Raw genomic sequence first — 14,932 nt, 5'->3', positions numbered from 1 at the left:
GTTCCTTTCATAGATGCAGAAAAATCGGCCTAAAACAAGATGAGGAGGCCAAGGAATGTTCTGAAGCAACCATTTGGCTCTGTGCTTACTCAGAGCAGCATAGTTTTACCACTTCAAGCTTCATAGAATTTCAGAATTACATGAGTATTTCCTTATGAGACTAGGCCCATTAGTAGTATTAGAAAACATTTGCTCCTTATTAGCTGATCCTGAAGGTTTAAGGTGCATATTTTGTAAAGATGTGCAAGTGTATCCTGAGTATTTTGGTTGAATTGAATGACTTTTCATTAAACTCAGCAGAATAGCTGGGTAGTTAAGCTTTCATCCACACAGTCTTTTCTTTCTGACACAATAAATAATGAAAACTGATTGCTTGGTTTTGTAGGTTTGAGGTAGATGACATTTTTTTTTTTAGAAACTTGAACTTTTTGCTTTTAAATGGTGGAGTGCTGTTCATGATGTAGGTGATCTTGTTTCTTCTACCTATGGGCTTCTAAACTGGTTTCTGTCTTTGCATAAGAATGGAAGAGAGAACTAAAGACTCTTACCCATATTACAATGAAAACAGAACAGACACTGGGTGAGATTAGTGTAGCCCTGCAAAACAGTCACTTAACTGTTAGTGCATTAGAAGGCGCTGTACCCCACCCTGTAGTGAATACAAGCTCTCAGGTTAACCCTGGCAACGAAAGCCCTGGGCAGCCTGACTGATGGGATGGAAGGTAAGTCTGAGAAGAGATAAAGGGAACAAATCACACAACACATATTTCCAAGTGGCCATAGCTTTAAATCAATTCCTCACTAGTTTTTGAGTGTGAGATCCATTTCTAGGAAGACCACAGGAAACACAAAAGATCATTTCCTCTCTTTCATAATATCCCTACACATTAAGCTACTGCATCCATGCCTGTGGATGCTGTGGGTCAGCATCCCACACAGAGGCAGAATTTTTCCACATAAGTTAGTATTCTGCTTTAGGACACATAGCTTCTGTGGCTAGGAATGGGGTCTTTGTATGCTTTATGACTATGGAGTTGGTGTCAGCTATTCTTGGAAGCAAAGGTTACTGGTTAAGGCCCAAGGAGCAGGAAGACCAAGTATATAGGAGATTGCGATTCAATCCATCTCAGAGAAGTACACAAACTCCTTTTCATCTATATACTAGGAGCTAGAATAGTCACTGTACAGCTGTGATGGGAACTATGTACTTGATGAGATTAGAAGTGCTTGCAAAGGAAGTAGTTAAAACTGGTTTAAACCACAGTGGCATTACTGTCATCCGTGTGGAGCTTGTTAGGGTACTACTAAAAGAATCCCATGATGATCGGAACATCTGAGCATAGTACATTTGTTTGTAAGTAGTCAGGGTATCAAAACCATTGCATGATAGCCATACCCTGAAATTTAGAGGCCTCTCTTTGTAAGATTCAAACCACTGACATGATGTATGACAAGACATGGTCTAGATAAATGGTTAGGCTGGTAATTAAAATCTCAGGTTTCAGCATTATCAAAGGCAATTAGTCCCCAAGTAAATGTTCTGCTAGGACAGAAACACAATGAGAACATATGTGTGACTTCAAAGTAGAAGCCAGGTTGTAAGCTGTGGTCTGTCTAGAGTTCTTTCTCCCCTACTCAATGCCATGCTATTCCAGCAAGGCATTCTTTACCACTCCAGTTCAAGTCACAGGAGCTGGAGGTGACAGTGGTCCCCCTTCCCACTTCAGTTCTCTCAACCTCTGGGTTCAGACTTAGAAAGCAGAAGCAGAAAAGCTATGTTCTTTTCCTTGCTTGTGTCATAGGTTGGCTCTGCCTGTTCAAGCGTGTTTCCAATGCATTCATAGGGTTCAGCACACAGGGGAACCGCTGCACATTAGCAGGTGCAACCTCGAACCTGGAAGATAACAGACAAGTGTTCCCCATCTAGTGCCTCCAGTCGCTCCTGAGAAAAAGAGGATGCTGTGGTTGTGGAAGAGTGAGATGCTACTGGATCCCTGTGGCTATGCATGTGACTAGCCTTATAACTGTGCACATTGTCTCCATGCGTTGGTTTCATGCTTAGCTTTTAAGGTGTTTCATTCCATATGGGCTTTTCTTTCTGGCTCAGAGATTGAACCTAAGGTCTTGTACCTGCTATCTAAGCATTTTACAACTCACCTAAATTCCAGCTCTGCTTGCATTCAGACAAAACAGTAAAAAGACGGAATAGCTGCCCAAAATTGTTATTTCTGTCATTACAGTAAAGAAAGAAAGAAATGCAGCTTTTAATGTTGGACCAAACAATACAGAAATGGAAATTTTAATTTTAAAATTATTACTCCTTCTTATGATTAATATAATGGATTTTCTTAAAAATGTCATATTAACCCATCAGTATGATAAACATTTCCATTGTTTGTTTTGGTAAGCAAAGGTCTCTATGGAAAACTAGATATGTGTGGATTTTTCTTCACAGACACAGTGTGGTAACTTTGCATGAATTCTTTGGGGTTCTCTCTCCCTCTTTCTCCCCCCCATGTCCCTCTCTCCCTCTCCCTCTCTTCCCCTATCTCCTTCTCTCTTTCAGGAGCAGTTTTCTGGTTTTCTTTTTATGGTTGCCATAAGAAAAGATGCCATGTTCTGGTCCAGAGCCAGTGACTGGTGTGCATTTCATGTTCTCACTCAAAGGTCTCTTATGTCCCTGTTTGGAGAGCCTCACATTGCCCACTGTTGCTCATCACTGGTCAGCTTCACACAGCACTAGATGCCTGTTTTCTGTTTTTAAATAGAAGAAATAATGACCACCTAGTTTGAAAGGCTCTTTGGGATTATGGGTTTGGTTAATATCCTCTAAAAACAATTTCCAAAAACTGTAGTAGAAGATTATAAATGACTTTTTATGTGATTGCATCCCCTGGTGCTTTGAAATGAAAACACAATAAAGAATATAAAAGCCCTTGGTCAGAAAAGCTAATCCTGAGTTGATGTCATTTACATTTAGATTTAAAGAAGCCAGTCTATTTATTCTTTCAAACATTACTGCAGGTTTTAAATTGAGAACACATGGAAATTAAAAGTCCTAGTATGGTCATACACATTGTGAAAAGTTGTAATGCCTAAATTCAGTTGACTTCCAAGAATACTAACTGTGATAAACATAAGTTATGGGCAAATGCAGTTAGTTATGTTTAATGAAACAACTTTATTGTGGTAATTACTAATAATCTAATAATGGTTATCTAATATGTGATCCATGTACAGGGAATTGGGGTCATTAGAGTGTAATAATGCTCCTGCTGTGCCTTCAGATCTGTGAATACACAAATATACATTACATATAAGACAGCCCATGACTTACGATGGTTCAAGTTAACACTTTTTTTCTTTGCTTTATGAGAATGCAGAAGCAGTATCAATTCAGTAGTCACTAGAATTGTGGTATTTATTTATTTAATGGTTCCAGGGATAGAAGCCAGGATTTTGTGTATGCTCAGCAAGTTCTCTGTTACTAAACAGCATTCCCAGCCCCCTAGTCCTAATTTTGAATATTGTAGTTTTCTTGAGCTTGCAACATGCAATTCAGTCTTCTCTGTGATGCTGGGCAGTGACAACAATTTACAGCTCCCAGTCAGCCATGCAATCATAGGCAGAAGCAATCAACACTCTGCAGTGTGTTTTGTTGCTAAACTGGTATGTTTAGTAGGTTAGGTGTATCCCATGTATTATTTTACTCAGTTGACAATGATTTTATCAGGACATAACTCCATCACAAGTTGTGGAACATCTGTAGCAGTACAGTCCAATTCCCACCTTTTATGGATAATAGAAAATAAAGCAGTATATCATAGTGGAAAGCTTTTCTACTCAGAATCCAGACCTTGGTTCTATTCCCAGATGGTTCATGTGACTAACAAAGCATCTATTTCTTCCATCACAATGTGAGAAATTCAGATAAATGTCTTTAGGGAGCTTTCCAAACCCAAAATTCTAGGACTCTGAGCTATAATTCTACTTCTAATGACAACTGGCCTTAAGCCCATAGCATGGGATGCCTTTTAAGATGCTTAGAGTAGTGGGAGGCCTGCTGAGACCCTGGCAGCAGCTCCAGGACAGGGTGTGGTGAGCTAAGAAAATCCAGCCTGATCGGGAAGAGCTGGGTCAGGATACTGTTGGCCTCTCCCCATCTCAGCCAGGGTCCAATTGCAAGCCTTCAACCACAAGGATATGGAGGAGGCTTGTTTGGACATGCACAGATTTTTGTTTTGCAACTAATACAGAGGGAGCCTGCTTATCTAGGGTCAGGCTCCTGGTTCCCAGCCAACCTATGTTTCTTATATTAAATACAGTCTTACAAATCAGAATATTGAAGAATTGGAGACAGCATTTGGATGATGGTGCCCTTACCATTCCTGTCTGTACTTTTGCTTCTTTTCTTCTTTAGGGCTCTGTTTGTAATTTAATCAGTTGTATATGTGTATGGGCACACACACACATACTTGTTTTCATATGTGCAGGTACATATGTGTGTGCCTGTGGAGGCCAGAGGTCAACTTCATGTATCCTTCAGATGTCATCTGCTTTATTGTTTAGACCAGTCTGTTGCTGAGAGTTGGAGTTTACCAGTTAAAAGTGCACGCCACCTCAGCAGGCATTTATGTGGGCATTGCAGACTGAACTCAGGCTCTCATGCTTACATGGAAAGAACTTAGCTGACCAGATTATCTCCCCAGTCCCTTAGCCGGTTTAACCCACTGCAAACTTTGAGTGCATCACCCTCAAAGCACTCATGAGGGCTAGGAGTGTAACTCATTGGTAGTGTATTTGTGGAATGCCCTAAGTCCTAGATTCCACTCAAAGAAAAAACAAGCAAAAATCATCAAAACCTTGTCTGAAAACTGAATCTCCTTCCTCTTCTAAAGTCTCTGTCACTTTCTTTGGGAAGATAATTTACTTAATGAAGCAAGTATGATTTGTATTTTGTTAATTAGATAATAAACATTTTTGATGATCTAATGCTGATCCTAACTTATAGGGGACCAGAGAGTAACCAGGGTATGTTTAGGTCACCCACTATCTAGTATAATCCATCCCTAACTATAGCACTTGCCCAGAAACCCAGACCTACCCAGGGAGCCAACAGACTAAGCATAGCCGGCCCTGACTATGGGAGTAGTCGTCCTTAGGAAATACTTCCAAATGTAGAAGGAAAGGGGAATGACTGTATGGGGCATGGGAATGCACAGGAAGTAGCATGGTGGGAAAGAGACCCAGGGACTCTCCATTGTCTGCCCACTGTCCAAGCCAAACAGCATAAAACTCTGCTAGCAAACCAGGCCCTGCTCTCAAGAAAACAACTGCTCCTAAGAATTGCGTGTTTCTGTATGGCATGCTCTACAGAAATACTGCACACACTCTTCACTCCTTTCCTTCCCCACTCTGTCTCTTCCCCCTACCCTCCCAAATAAAAACAAGGTCTTTTTGTATCGGCCACACTGGCCTCAAACTAGAGATCCTGTTGTTTCCGTCTCCTGAGTGCTGAGACAATAAATGTGTGTCAGTATGCCCACGAAAAATATAGTCCTGAAGAGCTCTGTATAGTATGTAGTGATAAAAAGAAGCCACTTGTGTTAACTCTTCTCTGGAGAAATAAAATCAGTAGTAGATATTATCTAGATAGACAGACAGATAGATATAGAGATAGATGCTAGATAGATAGATAGATAGATAGATAGATAGATAGATAGATAGACAGATAGAGATGAGATGAATAGATAGTGTACGTGCATGTGGGGTGTGTGTGTGTGTGTGTGTGTGTGTGTGTGTGTGTGTGTGTGTTTGTAAAGGAGCAGATTATAAGGAATTGACCCATTTAGTTACAGAGGCTGAGCAACTCTAAAATCTAACAATTGGCAAGCCTGAGAGAACTACTGACAGGCTTGAGACTTTAAAAAAGCCAGTGTTTTTGTTGACTATGAAGGTAGAAAAACACCAGTGTCACATTTTAGCACCAGACTGGAGAAATCAGGCCTTCAGTAGGTTGGATATGGCCCAGGTATTTTGGAAGTTGTCTGCTTTACTCAGTTTACCTATTCAAATGTTACCACATATCAGAGACACACCCAGAAAAACATTTTACCAGATCCCTGGGCACCGCTAGGCCCAGGCAGTTAACTCCTACAATTAACCACTGTAACCTCCAAAGTCTTTTGAGCATCCAATGACATTCCAACAAGCTTAACAGTAAACATTCAATCTTCTGGGACATTAACAAAAGTCTCCCCATTAGACCATGGAAATGCTGGGTGATGTCTCAAGACTGTAGAGATACAGGTTAAATAGCTCTTATTTGAAATCTTGAGATAACAGGTGTTCCAACTTTCCCATTTTTTTTCAGATTTTGAAGTGTGTGTGTGTGTGTGTCAGTGAGTGTCTGTGTGAAAGAGAGAGATGGCCTAAATATAAGCAAGACATTCACATTTCATTTACCTATATATCAATAATCAGAAGGCAATTTCATATACTATTTTTAATGTGCCTGCATTATTTGTACTGTAGAAAGATATATAGAGTTTTATACTTGCGACATAATGGTGGTGCTTAAAATATCTCAAATTTAAAAGCAATTTGGCTTTCCAACTTCGTGATTAGGGACATTCAACCTGAACTGTCACCAGTTGCCGTAACACTATCTTCAGAATTGGTGGCTGACTTACCATTATGACTCAGAATATATTGACCTGCTCTAGCGGGTGAGTGCATGTGTGAGTCAGCCATGGCTAATACCAGACATGCCTGGTAGAAGCTGTATAACTCAGTGTCTAGTCTACCTGCTCTGCCTCTTTCTATGTTCATTTATAATATTAAAGTATTAATAATAATACGTAACTCTTAGTAGTAAAAAAAATTAAATTAGTTAATGCATGTCAGTAGATAAGTTTATAGGTAGAAGGGACATGGAATATACAAAAAAATGCAATGTTTATAACCGCATACTTTTTTATTGCGAGATGCTATTTCAGCCTTGGCTCAAAATCACTTAACTTTGGTACATTTTGGGGAAAGTGTTCATCCAGAACAGTAACATGAACATATTCAATTAGCCTACACTTTGGATAGACTAAAACCAAAACTTCAAAGCTCTAGCTGGCTTGAGGATGATACCAGATTTAGAAAATGAGTTTGAGAAGATGAAATAGAAAGTAACACATTCTAGAATATGCATGGACCACAAAGCTCTGATTCACTTCACTACTTCTGTTCTGTTTAGTTTGTCATAGTCAAAAAAACTGTCCATATTTTAAGTGGTTCTTTGGCATTTTAACATAGAAAACATTTGCAAACAAACCAGTGTATCTCACAGCAGGCCATGTTGGAGAATTCCCTGTGAAGGTTTTTGTCAGAATTTGAAGTGTTTGATATGTGGTGTGACTGGTGTTTAGTGGAACTCACCTGACTGGCAGAACATCATCCTTTGGTAAGTCATTAGGAATCAAAACCTCTGAGCCAGTGGACAGAGCAGCTGAGTCACACAACTCTCCTCTCTACTTGTGCTATTCTCTGGATTGCACAACAACCATGTCATTCAATAAAGGACCTTGTGACCACGAAGATAGGTAGTGTGCAAGACATGAAATGTGTTTTTAGGGTGATACATGAAGAAATCCTTTCGGTATTTGAGATGAACCTGATGGGTGCTCCAGTGTCATTAGGGTATGGTTGATATATGTGCACCCCAATAAACTTATCTGGGGGTTAGAGAATAGAACAGCCACAATATTAAACATAGAGGTTAGGCAGTGGTAGCACACATCTTTAATCCTAGCGTTCCAAAGGCAGAGACCCATCCGGATCTCTGAGTTCAAAGCCACACTGGAAACAGCCAGGCATGGTGACATACACCTTCAATGCCAGGAAGTGATGGCAGGAAGCTGAAAGGTATATAAGGTGTGAGGACCAGAAACTAGAGTCTGGTTAAGCCTTTAGGCTTTTAGCAGCAGTTCAGCTGAAATTCGTTCTGGATGAGGACTCAGAGGCTTCCAGTTTGAGGAACCAAGATCAGCTGAGGAATTGGCAAGGTGAGGTTAGCTGTGGCTTGTTCTGCTTCTCTGATCTTCTAGCGTTCACCCCAATAACTGGTACTGGGTTTGTTTTTATTAATAAGACCTTTGAAGATTAGTGCTTCATTAGGGGGCATTTCACCACTACAATTCACTATTGCTGACTATAGTACAGGCTCTGATAACTCTGTAGGTGGGCCTGTATAACCTTCTTATAGGGCTAGTAACCCATAGGTAATGGAATAGAATGTCTCTGACTCGTGGCTTTCTGTTTGCCTTTATCAGTTTAGTGGTATGTAAAAATGTTCATATTGCCATTAACTTGTACTTCTATCAGTGATTATTTTGTTTTGAAAAGTAGATTCTCACATTTGCAAGTTCCTCTGTCTAAAAAGCCAGTCACTAAGCACATATCCAGACCTAGTGTTGAAACTGATTATATTGGTCCATTTGATGATTGCCTTAGGAAAAATCTTCCTTTAACTGAAGAGGAATACTTTCCCCATTTACCAAGAGACTCCAGATAGAAGCAGATTGAATGGAGCGATTTAAACCCAGTGTCACCAAGTGCACTCTGCTTCTGTCAGTGCTATGGCTTGTTTCATACTTCTGCAACAGGGCTGCCCTGTGAATACCCTCCTTTTCTCTTGTTGCAAATATATGGGTCAATTTGTATGCATTGGCCTGTTTATATTCATTCTATGTACTTGAAAAATTTAAGGAAAAAAATTTGATCATGGTACCTGTAAGTTTTGGTTTTTCTTTTTATTCTTATATTCTGTTCTTAGCCACGGTTAGCATGGTGGCACATGCTTTCTTCAAATATTACTATAAATTTAGAATGCTTTTCTAATCAAAGACTGTTAGAGTGAAGCCAGTATTAGTCCATTATGAAATTCTGCACTTTTTCTTTTTGGAGAGCTTAACTCAGAATGCACGGAGCTGCGCCTCCTTGTATTTTCCATTATTTTTTCTTTTCAGAAAGCATGCCATTCATTTAATACTTCATTACAGCCCAACTGCAGTATGTATACATGGCGTGCAAAATGAGCCATTTTGTTTTAAAACAGATTGCAGATGAAAGGAAACCATTCATTTCTTGCTCGCTTGCTGTAATTACTAGAGTACTAATTACTCCAAATCACTGACACACAGGGTCAGGGGAGATGACAACAGAAGCATCAAAGGAAAGATGTGGCTCACTGACTGAGACAGATTTTTCATATTCCCAGCCATGCTATTTTTTATGGCTACTGTTTTCCAGTTTGGTGGGGGGTGGGGTGGAGAAGCACACACACACACACACACACACACACACACACACACACACACACGTCAAGATTGCTCAATGTTTACTATTATTTCATTCGCAGTTTGACGGTGAGAACATGTACATGAGCATGACAGAGCCGAGCCAGGACTATGTGCCAGCCAGCCAGGTGGGTTAATTAATCTTCTCTGCCTTGTTTCAAATTGTAATTAAACAAATTCAAAGAGTTGCATTGCAAATGAGTAGCACTATCAGTAACTGCCGCAATCAGGAATAATCATAATTTATAAACAAAGCATTTAAGCCTTGTTTCCAGTTAATGAGATGGAGCTGATAAAGCACCAGCTTTGGCATTTGTTGGAGGATGCTACCTTGCTTCCCCTCCAGAATGGCAAGCAGCTGTTTTGCCAGCATGAGCTTTCCTAAACAGTTGTGTTACCTTTAGGAAATAAAGTCTTTACAGGTGCAAGTTATTTGTGTTTCTGATCGTGGATGAGTTTATCATTGTAAGCGACACATGCCACCAATAGCTTCAATTATCAACTGTTTAGGGCCATTTTCAAACACGCATTATGTTCATCACTGAGGTATTATGGCTGGTGAGTCCTGGATGGCTGCTTTTAAGACTTTCTGGTGGGCAGGGGAGAGAGTGGCTTTTAGGTCCCCGAGCACAAACATGATTGAAATCTTTCAAGGGCACCTTTGTGTCCATTTCCCTGGGAAAGGTTGACAAGGTATTTAATCATGAGAAGTGACAACAAAAGTGGAATGGGAATGTAAATGGTTACATTTATAAAAGTAAATGCTTGCCTATTTATTTTCAGATACTTAAAACCGGGCCCTCTAATCCAGAGAGGGCAGTTAAAGCAAAATTATAACTGCCCTAGGGTGCCGGGATAACATAGAATATCTGAACACTATAAGCAAAAATAAATAAATGAATAAATGAGAGTAGGGAGAGTTCACGGGAGCATTTTGTGGACATGAACCTATTTTTTTCTTCAGTGGTAAAAATTACATTTGCCTGGGATTTCAAAAGCCAGCTACTGAAAGCATAAACTCCCAGGTAGTAGTTTTCAATACCTATTTATCTGCCTGACTTTGTTTGACCACTGAGAGGAGAGGGGTGCAAAGTGGCTGTGTACAAAGCCATTTTCTTTCATGGTTGTTGTCAGAAAACACAATCTACTGCAGATAACAGCAATGTTATATGAGTAAATGTCTTCTGCTTAACTAAAAACAAGCAGGCATATAGCTCCATGAACTCAGAATTTATTTAGAAGTCATTATGACCACTGCCTTGTCTGGCAGACGTTCTGGACACTCTCCTGCATTGTCCAACCGTAAAGATCATCATGAAGTTCAAAGACCTGGATTCTGTTGGCTTCCATTCTATAGAGAAGATCAATGTAAGAACCTCTCTGAAAGGCACGCTTTGCATGTAGAATTCTTCCTTTACTGAATTCATTCTGCTAAGTACCCTCCAGGACCCATAGGTAGTTCTGAATAGGACTGTTTGATTAAAAAATGAAAAATGTTACTATTAATTTGCTTCTAACCATCAATCCCAAAACTGTACTGACAAGTTTAGTATTACTATTAGATTAAAGCAAGCCAGTACCATCTCTTTGGGCCTTTAGGGTTTTGAAGTGTGAAGGCTAATTGAATTTGTTTGAAACAGTAGAAACACAAACTCAATAAATGATTACTGTTATAAAGCAGCTGCTCGCTCGCAGAGAACCATTATGTCCGTCTTAAGGAGTTTTGGATAAAGGATGGCAACTTCAGAATATACGCATCTTTGCAACTCAGCTCCTTAGGTTTCTAAATTTGACTATAGTGCAGAATATTAATCCCTTACCAAAATCAAACAACCAGCACTATTTCTCTTAATATTTTGGTCAGGAGTTCTTAAGAATGTTTCCAATACAGTGACTGTTTATAATGAAGGAATAAAGAGATCCAAATAATTTTGTGCTTTCTAAAGACATGGCATCTTTGTGAGCCAGGAGCAAAGTATTTTTTTAATAATGCAGGATGTATGAAAATGTTTTGTTTTGTTCTTTTTTAGAATGAGTTGTTTTTTAAAATTAGAGCAATGAACGACAGTACCTACCCTAGATGCAAATAAACTTCACATATAACCCAAGTCAAATGGCCTTTGATAAATTTTACACTTAACATTCTTTTTGTTTCCTGCAATATACTGTGTTCAAGAATTCATTACCTGGTATTCTTTTGGGTATTTTAACCAAAGTATCCTTTAGGCAGCCATAAATAGAATCTTTGTCACCCTGTAGGAAAGAAAAGAGTTTTGTTCCAGTTCCTACCTAACATCAAACAGCTGCGTAGTTTAGTAATCCAGGACAAGTTGCCTCATTGCATCACTCAACATTATAATTCCTGTTTAGTTTTCAGCTTGGTGCCTGCTGTGGGACTTACAGACTACGTTGCTAAGTAGCAACATATGGAACTGTGTTTTTGCTGGGATGCTTCTGCAAGCATATAGCATAATCCTGAACTTGAGATGATTTTTATAGAAAGCCTATGCTGGAGCTGCTCCAGAAATGAAAGTACACTGTAAAAATTAATGATATTCTTTCAGATAGTCTCAAAGGGCTCCTTGCCCTATCTGCTGAGTGTGATCTCTACCTCTTAAGCTAGTATATACAGACTCTTAAAATTTTTTGCATATGGCTTGGTAATTGATAGGTCTTAAATTGAATACACCAGGATCATAAGACTGACAAGTATGTAAGAAAAGCCCATAACATTGCCACTGCACCCTGGTGCCATGCTTGGAAAACTATTTTCTGCTCTAACAGGTGTAACTGTTCTGGGCACTCAGGACTTGGATTTAAACACCATTTAACTTGTTTTAATCCTGAATGCAATCATCATATTTCATGCAGTGCAATATTTCTTTTTGTGTGTTTCCAAACCCTGTCCAAAGTGACCATTGTTGCTGGATAACTCTTGATCTTGCAAGATGGGCTTGTCCAATTTGAGGGAAGATGTGAAGAGATTATAGGAGAGCCAGGTAGGAAGGGAACAGCCTTCTTGTCATGCTTGAGAGAGACAATAGAGTTAGACTAAGACACAAAGGAGCAGACAAATAGAAAGAACAAGTCAGGAGATCCAACATGAAAACTGTTGTTAACATATTTAAGATCTTCCCAAATGAATAGATGATATTCTTGTCACACACAAGGATAAGTGCTCTGCTGTGGATGATTCATTGGTAAATAAAACAATGATTGGCCAATAGCCAGGCAGGAAGTATAGGCGGGACTAAGAGAGAGGAGAATAGAGAGAACAGGAAGGCAGGAGGCGACACTGCAGCAGCCGCCAGGACAAGGAAGATGTAAGGTACCAGTAAGCCACAAGCCACGTGGCAAAGAATAGATTAATAGAGATGGGCTGAATAAAAGAGTAAGAGCTAGACAATGGTAGGTCTGAGCTGATGGCCAAGCAGTTTAAATAATATAAATGTCTGTGTGTTTGTTTTATAAATGGGCTGTTGGAATAACAGGGCTTGGCGGGGGCTGGAGAGAAGGTCTCCAGCTACATACAGTGCTCCTCTGTGATGATGGCCACATTTATCTGTTTCACTGCAGTAACCATCATTTTATGTCAATGCCCCACATTGTGCTGCAAATCTTGAATAGATACAACAAAATTTATTTTAAAATTTATCTAGATTGCTACACCAGAAAGCATGCCATGGTGGTGGGAACTGGGCTTCCTGCCTGAGCTGGATTTCTACTAGAATCTTCTCCGGGTTCTCAGATACACCTTCTGTGGAGTGTTCCTTACTGCTTACCACATGAAGCTCCTCCCTGGCTCCCAGCTGCAGTGCAGTACCTTCCACAGCATCTTAGATGTGCCTTGATTGACGTGTCAGTGGCCCTCTGAATTAAGTGCATCACAGGGATGGGGGCCACCTACTTGTCTTCATCAGTGCCCTCTGTGGCCCCTGAGATAGTCTATCCTTGGCCATGCATCATTTCTTCCCATTCTTTCTTCTTCTACAAGCATTTCAAGAATATTCCTTTTCACAGTACATCTTCATCCTCTGCTCCCTGGTGTCCACTCCTAGGGACAGCATTGTGTGTGCTCCAGGTCCCTGCTTCTGCTCTTTACAGTGACAGGCCTGTATGAAAAGATGAGGAGGATGAGGGTTTTTATACAAGGAAGAGTCCCTTGCTGGGGGGTTCTCAAAGTTGTTTTTCTGATTTTCAGTAATGGAGGCATTTAGGTTTCATGGTTAAAGCCTTTTTTCTTTAGAAACTATTTCATCCCTGCCCTTGACCTTCAAAACACTACATGTTTTCTCTTCTGTGTGATTGTCTGCACCACTCCCATTCAATCCACCCTGCTTCCAGCATCCTTCCTTCTTTACCATTTCTTCTTCCTCTCCATTGGCTGCTCCCTCTCTGGGGAGTTATGCTTTGCTTGAATGACTTGTTTATACTAATTCAGAGTCTAACACTGAGCCATAAATGTTAAGCACCCAGATCTAAGAGCATACTCTACATTACTCTCAGTTTCTGATCCATTTTCTCTCTGCTTCCTTCCAATCTCCAATCTGCACTAGAATTCTGTCTCTTATCTGCTATCAAAGTCTCAAGATCTCAAACAAGGAGTAAAAGCTATGCTTTAGATGACTGTCCTTAGAGGTCCAAACATCACCTCCATGCTCTTCAGCATAATGGTACTATGTGGAAGGGAAATATGGCAAAGCTGGCGATCCTTAGGTCATAGAGGACACACCCTTAATGCAGTTTGTGGGACCATAAGCTCCTTCTCTCTTGATTACAATTGCTATCTAGCAGGCCCACCAGTAGCCTAAAGCAACAATGCTGTCAGCCATGAACTGAAACCTTTGAAACTATGCATCAAAAGAAACCTTTCTCTTTGTAAGTTAATTGCCTTACATACTTCTTTATTCAGGAGGCTAGCCAAAATAATAAAGTATAGCAGCACTGTTTTCCTGACTCAAACTACGTTTCAAGTACAAACGAAAATCCAGAAGCATCTGTGCATGTGGGGAAAACTCTCCCTGTGAGCCCCAGGTTTGGTTTCTGACTCTTCTAGGGAACTGTACCTGGCAGACTCCAATTTACCATTTCTTCAAGGTGCAATGCATCCTCTCCAGCTTTCCGATTCTCACACGTCAAAATTCTTTTTCTCATACTGACAAAAATCACTACCCAGTCTGTGAGCACAGCCCTGTATAGTCTCCTCATCACTTGGGCCATACTTACCCAGTTAGTGTGGACTCTACTTTTTCCCCATGACTTCTGAGTCTTTCTTCTCCTTTCAACCACACTGTTGTGCTCTGATCATCATCCTTCATGAATTCATCTAACCTGCCCACCTCCTTCACCTTTCCGCTTTTCCTCAGTGTTACTGGGAGGTGGACCTCAAGGTCTTGGCAATGTCTCACATCTTTGCTGTGGAGGAGCAAGCTCCTCACTCTGTGGCACACAGCTCCCAGAGTCTGGCCTTGTCTTCCCTGTATGGTTGTGAACCCTGGAGGGTGCGACTTGTTGCTCTTCTTTCTTTCTGAGTCTTCTGTGCCTGGAATAATAATTGAACTGTCTGAGTTATGCAGCACCATTTG

The 14,932-nt window shown here is 40.3% G+C and overlaps 1 protein-coding gene across 1 annotated transcript in view; it reads left to right on the top strand.

Moving 5' to 3' along the window:
- Positions 1-9,413: 9,413 nt before the first annotated feature.
- Tox (thymocyte selection associated high mobility group box) overlaps positions 9,414-14,932 on the top strand; it is a 158,164-nt gene continuing 152,645 nt past the window's right edge. Inside the window, exon 1 of the mRNA XM_036179883.1 lies at positions 9,414-9,475. Within this exon, the coding sequence (XP_036035776.1) occupies positions 9,425-9,475 (51 nt within the window). The 5' untranslated portion in view covers positions 9,414-9,424. The remainder of the gene's footprint in view (positions 9,476-14,932) is intronic.

This window comes from Onychomys torridus, chromosome 2 (assembly GCF_903995425.1).
Source record: "Onychomys torridus chromosome 2, mOncTor1.1, whole genome shotgun sequence".
NCBI classification, from domain to species: Eukaryota; Metazoa; Chordata; class Mammalia; order Rodentia; family Cricetidae; genus Onychomys; species Onychomys torridus.
The sequence above is the reverse complement of the archived record's forward strand: the minus strand, read 5'-3'. Positions and strand labels throughout refer to the sequence as shown.